This window comes from Phocoena sinus, chromosome 11 (genome assembly GCF_008692025.1).
Source record: "Phocoena sinus isolate mPhoSin1 chromosome 11, mPhoSin1.pri, whole genome shotgun sequence".
NCBI classification, from domain to species: Eukaryota; Metazoa; Chordata; class Mammalia; order Artiodactyla; family Phocoenidae; genus Phocoena; species Phocoena sinus.
In genome coordinates, this window is record NC_045773.1 from 21,102,774 (window position 1) to 21,123,524 (window position 20,751).

The following is a 20,751-nucleotide window of genomic DNA, read 5'->3' on the forward strand; positions in this document are numbered from 1 at the left end:
AGGCCTCAGCTGGCGCGCTCACCCATGCCAGAGCGCCAGCCTTCACCAGCCAGCTTCCACAGGACGGGATGAGGAAAACACAAGACTCTCCTCCCCTCTGCACCTCCTGGTCGTCAGCTCTCTTCTAAAAGAGGGACCTGGCCTCATAGACTGAGCGAGCAAAGGCCCAGAAAAGGCAGTGGAGGGAGCGAGGCCCAGGATGCCCTGATTTGCATGAGAAAGACCAATATTAAGTAGTACGAGAGCTCAGCTTCCAGCCAGAGGGAAAGCCTGGAGCCTGGAAGGATGAGAGGAAAGGAGGGAGGGTGCGATTGAAACTCTCCTGGTGGATGGGGGCGAGGTAAACGTGGGGCTCTCACACCCACCCTGGGTCTGAAAACGACAGAGCCACAGGCCTCCAGGTTCAATTATTTAGTAGTGGTTACTCAGCAGACTTCTGTTTTCAGCCCTCAGAGCTCAACTGGGCTTTGTTTCGAAGCTGTCTCAGGTATTCTGAGCTCCCAGAACGTGTGTCGGGGAATGGGCAACCAAGAGTAAAGTTGGCTTTGTAGTTGGTGACCATTCTGGATTTTTCTTTAATTCACCTTCCAACACACAAAAGCCTTCTGCAGAAGATGTTATCTGCATATCCACATGGATTCATACATACACACAGCTGTACATATGTGTTGCAGATAGCTTTTAAAGAGGGAAGTAAAGCACAACCATCCCCTAGTTTCTGAAAATTCTCTGCAAGAAACTACATGAGGAAATGAAATCATTGCAGAGAGAAGGGAAGGAATCTGAAGGAACAAACTTCTGTACTGTTTTTCAGGTTTTACATTGAGAGCATATCGTTCCTGAAGGATAAAACCACCGTGGAGCTGTTTTTCCTGAATGCAAAGGCCTGTGTGCACAAGGTAAGGGCCCCATTTGTTATGGTCAGTGGCAGACTCCAGAGGGACTGGAGAAGGAGGGAGCAATGGCAGGGCCTTTGTTCTCATGTTCAAATGGAGAAAAAAGGGACATAATCTTTTTCCTTGACATATCCTTCCCCACCAAACAAATAAACTGAAAAAAGAAGAAAGAAAGAAAGAAAGAAAGGCAGTTCTTCTCAAATTCTGAGTTGGGAAGACAGCCATGTACAGAGGCATTGTGCTCACACAGAATTACCACGGCCTTAAATGCAGTTCATACTCCACACGGAATGACCCAGCAGGACACAAAGATGGATCAAGCAGACTGTGATCGAAGCCTCACAAAAGTCAGGCCAGAAATCTTTTTTAACAGAATACGGCCTACATTGATCGTAATTCAAAACCAGTCTTCTTTAGGGGCTTCTGCTCAAAGCCATGTGTTTTAAGACAGAGTCTCAGTTACCTGTGGTCAAGGGACCTGTGTTTTGGTTTGTTGTTTCCATCCAGTCCATGGAGGATACACAGCTTTTGTAAAATTCAATACACACGAATTGCTAGAAAAATTATCCCATGCCTGGATGTTGCAGCCATGTCCGTCAGGTTGCTGTAGAAGTTTTAGACACTCTCCATTTTTATCTTAGCTCCTTGCAGATAAGCGTTGCTTTAAAGGCCTCTAGTCTGGCCTCCTCAAACCATACCCTGCGCAACGGCAGGGAGTCTGTGGGCCAAGATAGGCTCAGCTGGAGCCCAGCTCCTCCCTTCAAGGTTATGTTCTCAGTGTTCAGGATCTCAGATCCCACGCCTGCTTCCAGGGCCGGTGGGAACCCCTTCTGTCCATACATATCACCCTAAATCTGAGGGGTGGCCAGAGACAGCTGGCCTGGAAGGACAAGGGGTCAGACTGTGGGTTAGGACACCTGTACTGGTACTCCTCCCTCAGCCCCCAAAGTGTTAAGGGTGGCCCACTGCACACATACAGCTTTAATTAGTGTAAGCCTCAGCAAAGAGCAGAGTTTTTGTTGTTGTTGTTTTTATAGCTTTATTGAGATGTAATTGACTACATAATTTTCTATGTCTTATTAGAAGTAATACCCTTGAAATGATCATTACAATCAAGATAGTGAATATAGCCAGCAACTACAGATCTGCTTTTTCTCACAGTAGATTACATTTTCTAGAGTTTAATGTAAGTGGAATCATACAGTAGATAATCTTTTTGTCTTTTTTCAATGAGCATAATTGTTTCGAGATTCATCCATGTTGCTGCATGTATCAATAGCACTTTGCTTTTTATTGCTAAGTAATATTCCACTGTATGGCTATACCTTACGTTGTTTTGTTTTTGCTTCTGTTTTTGTTTTTTTGGCTGCACTGCATGGCATGCAGGATCGCGGGATCTTAGTTCCGTGACCAGGGATTGAACCCGTGTCCCCTGCAGTGGCAGCGCCGAGTCTTACCCACCGAACCACAGGGAAGTCCCTATACCTTACATTGTTTATGCATTCACCTGTGCGTTTTTTTTTTTCCTTTTTCTCCCAGTTTTACTGGGATATAATTGACATATAATATTGTGTAAGTTTAAGGTGTACAGTATGATGATTTGATATGTGCACATATTTCAAAATGATCCATTCAGCTGTTGATGAACATTTAGATTATGCAAGTTTGGGGACTGTTACAAATAAAACTGCTATAAACATCCATGTACAAGTCATTGTATACACATATACTTTCTTTTCTTCTTGGGCAAATACCCGGGAGTAGAATGGCTAGGTCATATGGTAGATAGATTTAACTTTTTAAGGTTCTGCCAAACTGTTTTCCAAAGTGGTTGTGCCATTTTAAATTCCCACCAGCAGTTTATGAGATTTCTAGGTCCTTCATATCCTTGTCAACACATGACATCAACATCTTTTCCATTTTAGCCGTTCTAATAGGAGTGTAGCAGCATCTCATTGCAGTTTTCATTTCCATTTCCCTGATGACATATGATGTTTGAGTGTCTCTTATGTGCTTATTTTACCATCATTATATCTTCTTTATGTTTGAATCTTTTGCCCAATTTCTTTGGGTTGCTGTTTTCTTTTCATGAGTTTTCAGAGTATATATATTCTGGATATAAGTACTTTATTTGTTATATGGATTACAAATATTTTCTCCCAGTCTGTGGCTTGCTGTTCATTCTCTTCCTGTCTTTCAAAGTCTAAAAGGCTTTTATTTTGTTGAAGTCTATTTTATCAATTTGTTCCTTTATGGATTGTGATATTGTATCTCAGTAAACTTTGCCTAACCCAGAGTCACAAAGATTTTTTCCTGTGTTTTCTTCTAGAAGTTTTAGAATTTTAGGTATTGCATTAGGTCTATTACCCATTTTGAATTAATTTTTATGTATGACACAAAGTTCAGATTGAAGTTCTTTCTTTCTTTTTTTGCATATGGATATTCAGTGGCTCCAGTGCCATTTGTTGAAAAGGCTGTCATTTCTCTATTATGTTGCCTTTGCCCCTTTAAGAAAAATTAGTTATCTGTATATGTGTGGGTTTACTTTTGGACTCTATTCTGTTTCATTGACCTATTTGTCAGCCTTTATGGCAATAATATACTGTTTTGATTACTGCAGCTTTGAATTGTGTATTGAAATCAGAACAAACCTTAACTTTGTTCTTTTTAAAAGTTGTCTTATTTATTCTAAGTTTTTTGCATTTCCATATAAATTTTAGAATCAGCTTGTCAATTTCTACCCAAAACAAACAACCCTACTGATACTTTTATTAGGATTGCATGAATTCATAGACCAAGGTGGGAAGAATTGACAGTTTAACAACATTGAGTCATCAGACCCATGAACAAGATATATATATATCTCCATTTATTTAGATGATATTTAATTTCTCTCAGTAGTTTTCAGTATACAGGTCTTTTTTAGATATGTCCCTATATCTTACATATTATTTGATACAGTTGTAAATGGTGTCTTTTTATTTCAATTTCTGAATGTTCATTATCAGTATATAGAAATCGAATTGATTTTTGTGTATTGATATTGAATCCTGCTAACCTCATTTATAACTTTTGGTAACTTTTTTGTAGATTTCATCAGGTTTACTTTATAGATCATCTGCTAATAAAGATAGCTTTACTTCTTCCTTTTCAATCTGTGTGCCTTTTTATTAGTTGTCCAATTTATAGCCATAGTTCATATTTTCTTATTATCCTTTTAATATGTGCAGTCTATAGTGGTATTGCCTCTCTCGATCCTGATATTAATAAATAGTGTCTTCTCTCTTTTTTATTTCTTATCATTCTGGCCAGACGTTTATCTGTATTGAGCCTCTCAAAGAATTAGCTTTTGGTTTCAATGATTTGAAATTTTTTTCTACTTCATTGATTTCTGCTATGATCTTTATTAGTTTATATTTTATCATTATTATTGCCTTTCTTCTTCCTTTGGGTTTAATTTGCTCTTCATATACCAGTCTCTTAAGATGAAAGCTGAGATCACTGATTAAAGATGTTTCTTTTCTAATATATGCATTTATTACGGCAACATTTTCTAAGTACTGATTTTGTATTCCACAAATACTGATATGTTGTGTTTTCATTTTCATTCATTTGTAAATATTTTTAAATTTCCTTCTTGATATATCTTCATTGGCTCATTGTTATTTAGAAGAGTATAGTTTGGTTTCCAGAAATTTGGGGACTTTTAGGGATCTTTTATTTACCTCTAATTAAATCTCACGGTGGTCAGAAAACACACTTTGTGTAAATTAAATTCTTTTCAATTTAATGTGACTTATTTATGGTCCAGAATATGCTTCGTCTTGGTAAGTGGTCCATTTGCACTTGGGAAGAATGTGTATTCTGCTGTCGTTGGATGGATGTTCTATAGATGTTAACCAAGTCAATTTGATAGTATTGTTTAAGTCTACTACTCTTGCTGATTGTGTGTCTACTTCCTGTATCAGTTATTGACAGAGAGGTACTGAAATTTCTAGCTATGATTGTGGATCTTTCTGTTTCTCTTTGTAAGTTCTATCAGTTTTCATTTCATGTATTTTGAAGTTTTTTATTAGGGTATAAACATTTAGAAATGCTATATCCTCTTGACTGTGTTTATAGAATGATCCTCTTTATCCTGGTAATATTCTTTGTTCTGAAGTCTGCTTTGATATTTATATAACCACTTCACATTTCTTTTGATCAGTGTTAACATGGTAAGTCTTTTCCCATCCTTTTAATTGTAAACTGTTTGTGTCTGTGTATTTAAAGTGAATTTCTTACAGACAACATATAATTGCATCTTGATATTTTTACCCATTTTATTTATCCATTTATCCATCTCGGTCTTTGAACTGGTTGTTTACATTATTTACATTTACTGTGATTATTGACATGGTTAAGTTTGTCTGTCTTGCTCTTTGTTTTCTATTTGTCCCATCTGTTCTTTGTTCCTTTTTTCTGCCTTCTTTTGGATTTATTGAGTATTTTGTGATTTCATTTTATCTCCTTTGTTGGATGACTAGCTGTAACTCTTCATTTTATTTTTTCTGTGATTGCTTTAGGGTTTATAGTATACATCTTTAACTTATCAAGTCTACTACCTTCAAGTGATCTTGTACGATTTCACATGTAGTACAAGAATCTTATAACAGTATATTTCTATTTCTTCATTCTCAGCCTTTATGCTGTCAGTGTCATACGTTTTATTTTTAGGTGTGTTATAGATGCACATGACACTGTTATTGTTTTTGTGTAAACGTTTGGTCATCTCTGTCTGCTTTTAAACTTTTCTCTTTATCACTGCTTTGAACAATTTGATATAGCTTTCTCCTTCATGGTTCTTGTGATTGGTGTTTATTGAGCATCTTGGACTTGTGGGTTTATAGTTTTTATCAAATTTGGGAATATTTCAGCCATAATTTCTTCAACTATTTTTTTCTGTCTCCATCCATGCCTCCTTTGCAAACTCCAATTGCATGTATACTAGGCCACCTAAAGTTATCCCACAGCTAAATGATGCTCTTTTCTTTTTCTTTCTTTCTTTCCTTTCTTTTTGTGTTTTATTTTGATAATTTCTACTGCAGTATCTTCAATTTTATTCATCTTTTCTCTTAGAATTTATTCTGCCATTTATCCCACCCTGTATATTGAAGTTTTTATCTTTAGAAAATTGAGATTTGGATCTTTTTAAAATCTTGCCTGTGGCTACTTAACTTTTTAAACATATGGGCTACAGTTATAATAATTGTTTTAATGTCTTCATCTGCTTACTCTCTTTTATTTTTTTGGCCGCACTGTGCGGCTTGCGGGATCTTAGTTCCCTGACCAGGAATTGAACCTGGGCCCTGGCAGTGAGAGTGCGGAGTCCTAACCACTGGACAGCCAGAGAAGTCCCTTCATCTGCTTATTCTAATATTTGTGTCAGTTTTGGGTGGTTCTGATTGATTGATTTTTCTCCTCATTATGGGTCATGTTTTCCTACCTATTTGCATGCCTGATAATTTTTGATTGGATGCTGGACATTTTTAATTGTTTCTTTTGGGGTGCCACGTATTTTCATATTCCTTAAATATTCTTGACATTTGTTTGGGGATTCCGTTTAGTTACTTGGATGCAGTTCGATTTTTCAAGGTCTCACTTTTAAGATTTGTTAGGCTGGACCAGAGCAGTACTCATTCTAGAGTGCCCATGACTGAGGCAAGACCTTCCTCAGTACTCTACTCAATGCCCCATGAATTATGAGTTTTTTCAGTCTGACTGGTGGGGACAGGCACCATTTTCAGCCCTGTGTGAGGACCAGGCAGCCTTCCCTTTCATCCTTTTGGCTAGTTATTTCCCCAGCCTTGGGTAGTCTCCTTCCACGCATGCAGTGATCAGTACTCAGCTAAATACTCAAAGGAGACCTACTGTATAGCTTCAAGAGTCTCTCTTGGTGCAGCTCTCTTTTCTCTAGCACTCTCTTCTACAAATTCCATCCATTTCAGTTTCCCCATTCTCTCAGCTCTAGGTGCACAACTCCAAAAGTCCACCTTGCTCCATCTGGGTTTCCCCTTCACAGCCTGGAAACCTTCTCATGGCAGCAAGTAGGGACAGTCAGGGTTTACCGCATTCAAGGTTCACTGTCCGTTGCTGCCTGATGTTCCGTGTTTTGAAAACTGTTGTTTCATATTTATTGTCTGGTTTTTTACTTTTTTTCAGGAAACAGGGTAAATCCAGCCCCTGTTACTCCATCTTAGCCAGAAGCAAAAGTACTCAAAGCAGAGTTTTTGGCTACTTCTATGAGGAAAGGTTAATGTCTCCAGCACCAGAGACTTTGTGAGAGCCTCTTTTTGTGAAACGTGGGTTTCCTTAAGAACACCATGGTTTGACTGATAAGTAGGCACCTGTATAGCCAATGCAGCATTTACTGAGTCAGGAAAATATTTCATAAACAACAGTTGGTGATCATGTCTTATGTGGAGAAATACAGTTACCCCTTGTGATATTTCTCACTGCCTAGCTGGCCAAGGTCCAAAGAAATAACCTCCTTGATGACTTGTTTGCTCTGTTGCTAATAGAAGAAAAATAGGATGCAGATTTTGGCTCGTAGTATTTCTCTTGTAGTTTTGTATGCTATTTCTGTTGGTCTTGAAGAAGCAGAGTTCTTTTAAATTCTCCTCCGTCATATGTCAGGTCCTAGGAGCTCCTTTCTAATAGAGAGTATTCCATGACTTGTCAAAGGATTCAGAACTTTTACGAAGCATAATGTTGTAAGGCACTATGACTTACGTTATTGGGATAATTTTTTTAAATTCATCCGTAGGAATTTACAGTTTGGTATTTTCTAGGTAACATGTAGATGGCTAGTAACGTAATCCCTCCATTAGAAGAATACTCAGTCGTCTTTCTCACTGGACAAAGCTAAGTGGAAGCTGAAAATTCCTAGTTGCTTTATCTAAAAAGAAAAGGTCTACTCTTTTTTTTTTTTTTTTTTGCGGTACGCGGGCCTCTCACTGTTGTGGCCTCTCCCGTTGCGGAGCACAGGCTGCAGACGCACAGGCTCAGCGGCCGTGGCTCACGGGCCCAGCCGCTCCGCGGCATGTGGGATCTTCCCGGTCCGGGTCACGAACCCGCGACCCCTGCATCGGCAGGTGGACTCTCAACCACTGCGCCACCAGGGAAGCCCACAAAAGTGTGCCAGCACTGTGCTAAGTGGTATATGGTTAACTGCATTTGATCTTCACTGTAGCCCATGAAGAAGGAAACTTTTGACCCCTTTTACAAATAAAAGAACTGAGGCACAGAGAGGTTAAGTCGTTTTCTTAACGTCACAGAGCTATTATGTGGGAAAAGTGTCCTTGGCAAATTATACCAGCAGGACACCCTGGGTCTTAAAAACACCCCCCATTTACCTCAGCTTCCTTTTAGTCACTGCTCTGGGGAAATAAAAGTGTCCTCAATAACTTAGAACTCAGGGGCTATTGTTACAGAGTTGGCAGGTCATAGCACTAACAAATATTAAATATGAATAATTTACCAGGCACTATATGTATTCATGCATTTAGTTTTCACTCCAACCCTATTAGATAAGTCAGGTAACTTACCTATTTGGTAAGTTCTATTATTATTATCTCCCATTTTATAGATGGGAATATTGAGGTACAGAGGTTAAGTAACAGACACAAACCTCACATAGTTAATAAGTGGAGGAGCCAAGGTTCATCCCAGGCAGTAAAATGCCAGAGTCCACGAGTTTAACCATGACACATCCTAGCTCTTGATGGATAAGGGCTGTCTGCCCACTGCACGTGGCATGTTTGTGGCATCCTGAATTTAAGCTTCAGAAGTGCACTAGTGCCCTTGTTGGTACAAAACCTACCAGAATGTTAGAAACTGCCTATACGGTTCAAGAGTTCCCCAGAAGAGAGCTGTTGTCTTTCAAGTGAAGGCTCCCGAACCTGTTTGGTGAGAATGCAGAGGGCACACTTTGCCTGCACACAGCCATAACCTGTGCCAGGTGGTGATGATGGGGAAATGCCCAAACTGATGCTGGGGAGCCCTGGAAGCCCTCAACATGTGGGCTGTGGTCCATCTTAGACAACCTGCAGCCTGCTTGGAAAAGCCTTAAATGCATGAGAAACCCACTGCAGGTTTGCCTGCAGTGATGGTTTTTGGAGGCCTCCTCAACCATACGTGTGATTTTAGTAATCAAACAACATTTATCACTACCACCCCGTTTTTAAAATCAGCGATTTGAAGACATGCTTGGAAAATTAAAATAGTATTGGCTACCATGTCTCTTCAGGTGTGTATAGAATTATTATAATAGTGAGATGACAAAATGTGGAAAAGCAAGTGGGGTTCAAGAGGTGCTCTGTGGTAGAGACCGTGCACGGGGGTGGGTGGGGAAGGAGAGGACGGTAGCTCGACTTACTGAGAGCTCAGCAAACAGCCGACACTGATTTTTTCATGTATTGACTCATCTAAGCCTCGCAACAGCCGATAACGTTATTTATTGTTACTTTAACAAATGAGCAAATGGAGGCATAAATAAGGTAAATAATTTGGCCATGGGTAAATAGCTCATTAGTAGTGAAGTAATCACTAGGCAGTCTGGCTACAGAAACCATAGTATTTGTCTTTATTCATTCAATAAAAAATTATTGCATTCCAATTAAGGGCTAGGATTTCTGATGAGTGCTGCGTTTTCAGTGTAATATTTAGCACTGCTGCCTTGCTGTGGCCCATCCTAAGTCTTACGGATTCTCTCATTTGTGTATGGGTGTGTGTTGTGTTTATTTTAAAGGCAACGTACATGATGGTACTTTCTAACGTAATATTTCTGAAAGATACCAGGGACCTTGGAGGGACTGAACATACCCAGAATTCCATGATGTTATGTGTTACTCCTTCCAAAAATCACATAGAAAGCCATTTGAAACAGTTTCCTAGTTCTGCAATGCACAAACAGAATTAGGATTTTGTACTCACACACACACACACACACACACACACTAATATCGTACTTTAAATCTGCAGCTCAAGAATCTGCCTTATGATCATAAGCTATTTTCATATGAAAAAGTTTAAAAATTTTTGACTATTAGACCACATTCTTGGAAATTCAAGAAGTGAATTTGACAAAGGCTTGACAAAGGCTTGAAGAAGTCCTTCAGTGTACAGGTGTGTGATTTTGTTTAACCCAATATTTTCCAAACTTACTTGCAGATGTAATTCTTCTTTCAAGCAGTGCTTACCAGTGAACTGCTGACCACGCTTTTGAAAGTGATGTTCTAGATATATCCTATACCGTTAAATAATAAAGCAAGACAACTGTAAGCTTCCTCGGTTTTACCTTAGGTTAGATCTGGCCACAAGATAAAACCTAGGTCTATTCTGATTCTGTTTTTTGGCCGTGCCTCACGGCTTGTGGAATCTTAGTTCCCCGACTAGAGATGGAACACGGGCCCTCAGCAGGGAGAGAACAGAGTCCTAACCACGGGACCACCAGGGAATTCCTTATTCTGATTCTTTAAATAAAACATCTTAGGACTCAGTCAAGAGATGTTAACCTGAGTACAAGGCAGTTAGGATCTCCTCTGCTCCAGGCTTTAACAGGAGCAGGTACCATATCAAGATGCAGGAGAAAATGGCTCAGTGATGCCTTCAGAGATTTACTGTGCCCCCTGCTTTCATAAGCACTCATCTCTTTGTACTTTGAATAAATGTGGAAATATTAGTGAGCCAAACATTAATAATCCTATTAAAAACAAAGTCATTGCAAGACTATCCAATCATATTTATTTTTATCCTCCCTCATTTCTGGACTGAGGCCTTATTAGGTGTGCCCTTTCATCAGGAGACTTGGGGAGAGTCTCAGCCTGTCATCCACAAACACGATCTTGCCACACTTGCACTGATATAATATGTTGCATAATGTCCTCAGACTGTTAATGCCATTTGCATTTAAGTGTGTGAACTGGAGGCACCAAAGCTCTCTTAAAAGCCCCTTCACAAGGCAATTTGGCCACGTCGGTGACAATGAAGAGTCTATCTTTTCACCCAGTGCTCCACGAACTTTAGGAATTAGCGTTTGGAAGATATTACTGAAATATGAAAAGATGAGTATCAAAAGATCTTAGATGATTATTTCTAACAGCAGGAAACTGAAAACTGCCTAAATGTGATTGAATAAGGATTAGTTAAATAAGTGACCAATCATTCATGTGATAAGAATACTGGGCAGCCATTAAAAAAAATAGAATAGCCCTTCTCGGCTGGTGTGGAAGCATGTCCAAACTGCATTGTTTTTTTTTTTTTCTTTCAGTTACCAGAGTTACCAGAAACCTGTACTTACCAGAAACCTGTACTTGTCAGAGTCTCTTCCATGAGCAGACACTGTTTTGCTATTAATGTTTTTACTATTATTACTACTACTCTGACATATGACGCTCCCTCATAGGACACACAAGCCCCAGCTCGTCACTCTAGCCTCCTCCGCACTCACCATGTTCATACTGAAATAATTCCTCATTCCCTGATTAATAACAGCTTTCTCAAGCTTCCATGCCTTTTAATATATTTATCCCTGTGCTGAATGTCTCTTTTTCATGTTCTTTGTCTGCTGAATGCTTTTCTCTCTCCCTTCATTTCCCTCTGGTAAATTTCCACTCATCCTTCTGAACTCAGCTCCAAAGTCCCCTGCCCTTAATCAATTCTTTCCTTCCCTGTGTACCACCACCAACCATATCCTAAAGAAATTAAGTTCCTCCAATCCCGAAAGTATCCTCTAAATACTTCTCTAGCTCTCTTCCCATAGGGTTGACTTGCTTGTTTATATACCTGCCACCCCGCAACTGGACTGATTCCTTGGGATCAGGGTCAGCTTTACGTCCCAGCCACTGGCACAGAGACAGGCATACGCTGTAGGCCCTCGGTAGATGTTTGTCAAGTGAGCAAAGTAAATGTAGCTTACACGCACAACTAAATTGATCAAATTTTGCAGAATGGGCTTGTGAAAAGATTGAGCCAAATTGAAAATAAGTTCTGCGTGACAACCTTAAAATTAGACTCTTTCAGCTTTCAATCTTGTTTTCATTACCTAAGATGGAGCTAGTGTTCCTACATTCAGTTTTCCAGAGTTGATATTGCACTTGTAACCTTGAAATTTCATATACTGAACCCGTTGGAATACCATTTGGGGCATCGCATGATCGGATTTTGAAGCACAGGAGTCTCAGCATACGTACTGTAACCTTTGCTGCTTTATTCACCGTAAATACTTTTTGGAGACATTTAGGAGAATTGCTGTAAAATCAGCTACAAGGATAGTTTGGCATACTTCTCTGCTCTTAGATTCAAACAGCTTTTCTTGGAATTTCAAGGAAATAAGTCATCAACATTCGATTGCCTTTAGTATGGAAAGGCATTGCAAGTGTATGCAGAGGGAGTCCACTTAATCTTAAAACCTCATTTTAGCCAAATCTTCCAATATATTCTTCTACCCCAACCATTCAGCCAAACTATCTGAACATCATTGGCTTTCCCTTTTCCTTCTTACTAAAGCCAGAGTTACCATATAGGCAGCAACGAAGCAGGAGTGGAAGAAAAATTGGAGAAATGAATCACCCCAAAAGTCAATCATGTGACTTTTTTGAGAGGGAAACATTCTCCTAAAATCTAGAAAGATATTTGTTAATTTAATACTGTTCCAGCTGCCTATTCATGACAAAGAGACTTTATAAAAGTACACGTTCATGGTAAGACCTATTATTATCGCTGTTTACAGTGCCTTAAAAGAGAGGAATTAGTCTCAGCTCGATTTAAACTAATACAACATGAAGCATATTCCTCTGTAACCAATCCATTACTGTCAGCACCACATTCATGGTTCTTGTCCTGGAATTACTCCATGTAGTGCAACGACCGACAGTTTGAATGGTTACCAAGGATAAACTATATTCAGTATATCTGCTAACCTGGCAGAGTTTTAGTAGTGGGGATTTGAGAGTGTTTGTCTACGTGAATGTGTGTGTATGTGTGTGTATTTTAATCCTCAAACTCATTTCAAGATGCTGAAATTATTTAAAGGGTCAGTAACAGAAATTGAATTTTGCAGGCTGTAAGTTCTGTCTATATAGAGGTGAGCGTGCTTTCTGGTAATAAGTAGCCATAGATATTTACACAGTGAAGTCACTAAGCTGAACATCAGAGTTGGTTTGAAGACTAGCCAATCCATGTGGAACAAAGAAATCAAATGCCAAGTTTTAAAGGGCTATTGAGAGTTTCATAATCAGTACTTCACCTTTCCCTGCATCATGTGGTTTTCCTTCTGTTTTCCCGATATTGAAATGATGTGTGTCTTAAACCATGAGCATTTAGATCTGTGCTGCCTTGCGCATGTGTGAGAATCAGAGTTTTCATAATAATAGCTTATAACACATGCCAGTTGTAATCCTCAGGGACCTGTCCCATGTGCTGTTTCGGTTGCCTTTACCACCTCCCTGAGGTGCTAAAGGGGAAGTTGTTGGGTCTTCAGATGAAAAAATCAAGGCCCACCGAAAGGCAAAAGGACATGGTCTTAAAAAAAAAAAAAAAGGACATGGTCTTAGAGAACAAGGAAAATGCACTCTAGTTGGCACTACCCGGAGTAAATTTACAAAGAATGAATTATTTGCTCATTGATGTATTGCCAGCACAAGAAGGCACTCAAATATTTGTTGAATACGTTGAACAGAGCCACTAAACACCCAATTGGAATATTTGTATTTCATACTGGTGCCATTTAACATGAATTACCTTAAAACATTTAAACCCAGTACTGATACTTTTGGTAGACCATCATCTCAGAAAGAGGCTGTTGGAATATCATTACAGCTAAATTGTCACTCCAAAAAAAGTCATAAAAATAGTATGATAAATGCTTGGATGGAGGGAGGACAAGGTAGATGGTCAATTGAGCTGAAAATACAATATCTTAAAATCTAGGAAAGGATGAGAAAACTCTGGAAGATATTTTCTCAATTTATTATAGAAATCAAATTTCTTTGTATGTTTTCTGCTTTTGAAAATGATTAAGTGGACATCCTTGAAGATTCAAATCTTATATTTCAAAAGGAACATGGCAAAGAAACTTTTTTTTTTTTTAAACATCTTTATTGGGGTATAATTGCTTTACAATGGTGTGTTAGTTTCTGCTTTATAACAAAGTGAATCAGTTATACATATACATATGTTCCCATATGTCTTCCCTCTTGCGTCTCCCTCCCTCCCACTCTCCCTATCCCACCCCTCCAGGCTGTCACAAAGCACCGAGCTAATATCCCTGTGCCTTGCGGCTGCTTCCCCCTAGCTATCTACCTTTCTACGTTTGTTAGTGTGTATATGTCCATGACTCTCTCTCGCCCTGTCAAAGCTCACCCTTCCCCCTCCCCATATCCTCAAGTCCGTTCTCCAGTAGGTCTGCGTCTTTATTCCTGTCTTACCCCTAGGTTCTTCATGACATTTTTTTCCCCTTAAATTCCATATATATGTGTTAGCATATGGTATTTGTCTTTTTCTTTCTGACTTACTTCACTCTGTATGACAGACTCTAGGTCTATCCATCTCATTACAAATAGCTCAATTTCATTTCTTTTTAAGGCTGAGTAATATTCCATTGTATATATGTGCCACATCTTCTTTATCCATTCATCCGATGATGGGCGCTTAGGTTGTTTCCATCTCCGGGCTATTGTAAATAGAGCTGCAATGGACATTTTGGTACATGACTCTTTTTGAATTTTGGTTTTCTCAGGGTATATGCCCAGTAGTGGGATTGCTGGGTCATATGGTAATTCTATTTGTAGTTTTTTAAGGAACCTCCATACTGTTCTCCATAGTGGCTGAACCAATTCACATTCCCACCAACAGTGCAAGAGTGTTCCCTTTTCTCCACACCCTCTCCAGCATTTATTGTTTCTAGATTTTTTTTTTTTTTTTTTTTTTTTTTTGCGTTACGCGGGCCTCTCAATGTTGTGGCCTCTCCCGTTGCGGAGCACAGGCTCCGGACGCGCAGGCTCAGCGGCCATGGCTCACGGGCCCAGCCGCTCCACGGCACGTGGGACCCTCCCGGACCGGGGCACGAACCCGTGTCCCCTGCATCGGCAGGCGGACTCCCAACCACTGCGCCACCAGGGAAGCCCGTTTCTAGATTTTTTGATGATGGCCATTCTGACTGGTGTGAGATGATATCTCATTGTAGTTTTGATTTGCATTTCTCTAATGATTAATGATGTTGAGCATTCTTTCATGTGTTTGTTGGCATTCTGTATATCTTCTTTGGAGAAATGTCTATTTAGGTTTTCTGCCCATTTTTGGATTGGGTTGTTTGTTTTTTTGTTATTGAGCTGCATGAGCTGCTTGTAAATTTTGGAGATTAATCCTTTGTCAGTTGCTTCATTTGCAAATATTTTCTCCCATTCTGAGGGTTGTCTTTTTGTCTTGTTTATGGTTTCCTTTGCTGTGCAAAAGATTTGAAGTTTCATTAGGTTCCATTTGTTTATTTTTGTTTTTATTTCCATTACTCTAGGAGGTGGGTCAGAAAGGATCTTGCTGTGATTTATGTCATAGAGTGTTCTTCCTATGTTTTCCTCTAAGAGTTTGATAGTTTCTGGACTTACATTTAGGTCTTTAATCCATTTTGAGCTTATTTTTCTGTATGGTGTTAGGGAGTGATCTAATCTCATACTTTTACATGTACCTGTCCAGTTTTCCCAGCACCACTTATTGAAGAGGCTGTCCTTTCTCCACTGTACATTCCTGCCACCTTTATCAAAGATAAGGTGTCCGTATGTGCGTGGGTTTATCTCTGGGCTTTCTATCCTGTTCCATTGATCTATCTTTCTGTTTTTGTGCCAGTACCATACTGTCTTGATTACTGTAGCTTTGTAGTATAGTCTGAAGTCAGGGAGCCTGATTCCTCCAGCTCCTTTCTTCGTTCTCAAGATTGCTTTGGCTATTCGGGGTCTTCTGTGTTTCCATACAAATTGCGAAATTTTTTGTTCTAGTTCTGTGAAAAATGCCAGTGGTAGTTTGATAGGGATTGCATTGAATCTGTAGATTGCTTTGGGTAGTAGAGTCATTTTCACAATGTTGATTCTTCCAATCCAAGAACATGGTATATCTCTCCATCTATTTGTATCATCTTTAATTTCTTTCATCAGTGTCTTATAATTTTCTGCATACAGGTCTTTCGTCTCCTTAGGTAGGTTTATTCCTAGATATTTTATTCTTTTTGTTGCAATGGTAAATGGGAGTGTTTTCTTGATTTCACTTTCAGATTTTTCATCATTAGTATATAGGAATGCCAGAGATTTCTGTGCATTAATTTTGTATCCTGCTACTTTACCAAATTCATTGATTAGCTCTAGTAGTTTTCTGGTAGCATCTTTAGGATTCTCTATGTATAGTATCATGTCATCTGCAAACAGTGACAGCTTTACTTCTTCTTTTCTGATTTGGATTCCTTTTGTTTCCTTTTCTTCTCTGATTGCTGTGGCTAAAACTTCCAAAACTATGTTGAATAAGAGTGGTGAGAGTGGACAACCTTGTCTTGTTCCTGATCTTAGTGGAAATGCTTTCAGTTTTTCACCATTGAGGACGATGTTGGCTGTGGGTTTGTCATATATGGCCTTTATTATGTTGAGGAAAGTTCCCTCTATGCCTACTTTCTGCAGGGTTTTTATCATAAATGGGTGTTGAATTTTGTCGAAAGCTTTCTCTGCATCTATTGAGATGGTCATATGGTTTTTCTCCTTCAGTGTGTTAATATGGTTTATCACATTGATAGATTTGCGTATATTGAAGAATCCTTGCATTCCTGGAATAAACCCCACTTGATCATGGTGTATGATCCTTTTAATGTGCTGTTGGATTCTGTTTGCTAGTATTTTGTTGAGGATTTTTGCATCTATGTTCATCAGTGATACTGGCCTGTAGTTTTCTTTCTTTGTGACATCCTTGTCTGGTTTTGGTATCAAGGTGATGGTGGCCTCGTAGAAGGAATTTGGGAGTGTTTCTCCCTCTGCTATATTTTGGAAGAGTTCGAGAAGGATAGGTGTTAGCTCTTCTCTAAACGTTTGATAGAATTCACCTGTGAAGCCATCTGGTCCTGGGCTTTTGTTTGTTGGAAGATTTTTAATCACAGTTTCAATTTCAGTGCTTGTTATTGGTCTGTTCATATTTTCTATTTCTTCCTGATTCAGTCCTGGCAGGTTGTGTATTTCTAAGAATTTGTCCATTTCTTCCAGATTGTCCATTTTATTGGCATAGAGTTGCTTGTAGCAATCTCTCATGATTTTTTTTATTTCTGCAGTGTCAGTTGTTACTTCTCCTTTTTCATTTCTAATTCTATTGATTTGAGTCTTCTCCCTTTTTTTCTTGATGAGTCTGGCTAGTGGTTTATCTATCTTGTTTATCTTTTCAAAGAACCAGCTTTTAGTTTTATTGATCTTTGCTATCGTTTCCTTCATTTCTTTTTCATTTATTTCTGATCTGATTTTTATGATTTCTTTCCTTCTGCTATCTTTGGGGTTTTTTTGTTCTTCTTTCTCTAATTGCTTGAGGTGCAAGGTTAGGTTGTTTATTCGAGATGTTTCCTGCTCCTTAAGGTGGGCTTGTATTGCTATAAACTTCCCCCTTAGAACTGCTTTTGCTGCATCCCATAGGTTTTGGGTCGTTGTGTCTCCATTGTCATTTGTTTCTAGATATTTTTTTATTTCCTCTTTGATTTCTTCAGTGATCACTTCATTATTAAGTAGTGTATTGTTTAGCCTCCATGTGTTTGTATTTTTTACAGATCTTTTCCTGTAATTGATATCTAGTCTCATGGCGTTGTGGTCAGAAAAGATACTTGATACAATTTCAATTTTCTTAAATTTACCAAGGCTTGATTTGTGACCCAAGATATGATCTATCCTGGAGAATGTTCCATGAGCACTTGAGAAAAATGTGTATTCTGTTGTTTTTGGATGGAGTGTCCTATAAATATCAATTAAGTCCATCTTGTTTAATGTATCATTTAAAGCTTGTGTTTCCTTATTTATTTTCATTTTGGATGATCTGTCCATGGGTGAAAGTGGGGTGTTAAAGTCCCCTACTATGAATGTGTTACTGTTGATCTCCCCTTTTATGGCTGTTAGTATTTGCCTTATGTATTGAGGTGCTCCTATGTTGGGTGCATAAATATTTACAATTGTTATATCTTCTTCTTGGATCGATCACTTGATCATTATGTAGTGTCCTTCTTTGTCTCTTTTAATAGTCCTTATTTTAAAGTCTATTTTGTCTGATATGAGAATTGCTACTCCAGCTTTCTTTTGGTTTCCATTTGCATGGAATATCTTTTTCCATCCCCTTACTTTCAGTCTGTATGTGTCTCTAGGTCTGAAGTGGGTCTCTTGTAGACAGCATATATAAGGGTCTTGTTTTTGTATCCATTCAGCCAATCTGTGTCTTTTGGTGGGAGTATTTAGTCCATTTACATTTAAGGTAATTATCGATATGTATGTTCCTATTCCCATTTTCTATATTGTTTTGGGTTCGTTATTATAGGTCTTTCCTTCTCTTGTGTTTCTTGTCTAGAGAAGTTCCTTTAGCATTTGTTGTAAAGCTGGTTTGGTGTTGCTGAACTCTCTCAGCTTTTGCTTGTCTGTAAAGGTTTTAATTTCTCCATCAAATCTGAATGAGATCCTTGCTGGGTAGAGTAGTCTTGGTTGCAGGTTTTTCTCCTTCAGCACTTTCAGTATGTCCTGCCACTCCCTTCTGGCTTGTAGGGTTTCTGCTGAGAGATCAGCTGTTAACCTTATGGGGATTCCCTTGTGTGTTATTTGTTGTTTTTCCCTTGCTGCTTTTAATATGCTTTCTTTGTATTTAATTTTTGACAGTTTGATTAATATGTGTCTTGGTGTATTTCTCCTTGTATTTATCCTGTATGGGACTCTCTGTGCTTCCTGGACTTGATTAACTATTTCCTTTCCCATATTAGGGAAGTTTTCAACGATAATCTCTTCAAATATTTTCTCAGTCCCTTTCTTTTTCTCTTCTTCTTCTGGAACCCCTATAATTCGAATGTTGGTGCGTTTAATGTTGTCCAAGAGGTCTCTGAGACTGTCCTCAGTTCTTTTCATTCTTTTTTCTTTATTCTGCTCTGCAGTAGTTATTTCCACTATTTTATCTTCCAGGTCACTTATCCGTTCTTCTGCCTCAGTTATTCTGCTATTGATCCCATCTAGAGTACTTTTAATTTCATTTATTGCGCTGTTCATCGTTGCTTGTTTCATCTTTAGTTCTTGTAGGTCCTTGTTAACTGTTTCTTGCATTTTGTCCATTCTACTTCCAAGATTTCGGATCATCCTTACTATCATCATTCTGAATTCTTTTTCAGGTAGACTGCCTATTTCCTCTTCATTTGTTAGGTCTGGTGGGTTTTTATCTTGCTCCTTCATCTGCTGTGTGTTTTTTTGTCTTCTCATTTTGCTTATCTTACTGTGTTTGGGGTCTCCTTTTTGCAGGCTGCACGTTCGTAGTTGCCGTTGTTTTTGATGTCTGTCTCCAGTGGCTAAGGTTGTTTCAGTGGGTTGTGTAGGCTTCCTGGTGGAGGGGACTAGTGCCTGTGTTGTGGTGGATGAGGCTGGATCTTGTCTCTCTAGTGGGCAGGTTCACGTCTGGTGGTGTGTTTTGGGGTGTCTGTGGCCTTATTATGATTTTAGGCAGCCTCTCTGCTAATGGGTGGGGTTGTGTTCCTCTTTTGCTAGTTGTTTGGCATAGGTTGTCCAGCACTGTGGCTTGCTGGTCGTTGAGTGAAGCTGGGTGCTGGTGTTAAGATGGAGGTCTCTGGGAGATTTCCGCCGTTTAATATTATGTGGAGTTGGGAGGTCTCTTATTGACCAGTGTCCTGAAGTTGGCTCTCCTACCTCAGAGGCAGAGCCCTGACTCCTGGCTGGAGCACCAAGAGCCTTTCATCCACAGGTCTCAGAGTAAAAGGGAGAAAAAGTAGAGAGAATTAGTAGAAGTATGAGGAAAGAAAGAAGGAAAGGAGGAAAGGAAGGAAGGAAGAAAGAAGCAAAGAAGGAAAGAAAGGAGGGAGGGAGGAAGGAAGGAAGGAGGGAGGGAGGAAGGAAGGAAGGAGGGAAAGAAGGAAAAAAGAGAGAAAGAAAGAAGACACAGTAAAAATAAAATAAAGTATAATATAGTTATTGAATTTAAAAAATATTTAAAAAAAAAAAAAGGGACGGATAGAACCTTAGGACAAATGTTGGAAGCAAAGCTATAGAGAGAAAATCTTACACAGCAGCATACACATACACCTTCACAAAAAGAGGTAAAGGGGAAAAATCATAAATCTTGCTCTCAGAGACCACCTCCTCAATTTGGGGTGATTCGTTGTCTAAAGGAGGGAAGGAAGGAAGGAAAGAAAGAAAGAAAGAACGAAGGTAAAGTATAATAAAGTTATTACAATTAAAATTATTAAGAAAAAAAAATTTTTTAAAAACCATGGACGGATAGAGCCCTAGGACAAATGGTGGAAGCAAGAGTATACAGACAAGATCTCACACAGAAGCATACACGCACACATTCACAAAAAGAGGAAAAGGGAAAAAAATCACAGATCTCGCTCCTAAATTCCACCCCTTCAATTTGGGATCACTCCCTGTCTATTCAGGTATTCCATAGATGCAGGGCACATCAAGTTGATTGTGGAGCTTTAATCCGCTGCTTCTGAGGCTGCTGGGAGAGATTTCCCTTTCTCTTCTTTGTTCTCACAGCTCACAGGAGCTCAGCTTTGGATTTGGCCCTGCCTCTGCGTGTAGGTCGCTGGAGGGCGTCTGTTTTT

At 39.1% G+C, this 20,751-nt stretch overlaps 1 protein-coding gene across 5 annotated transcripts in view; it reads left to right on the forward strand.

The window, feature by feature from the left end:
* The window catches only part of FRMD4B (FERM domain containing 4B), a 281,077-nt gene that overhangs the window by 175,582 nt on the left and 84,744 nt on the right, over positions 1–20,751 (forward strand). For all 5 annotated transcript variants that reach the window (XM_032649977.1, XM_032649975.1, XM_032649974.1 and 2 more), the window contains one exon: positions 815–899. In XM_032649977.1, the coding sequence (XP_032505868.1) occupies positions 815–899 (85 nt within the window). The remainder of the gene's footprint in view (positions 1–814; positions 900–20,751) is intronic.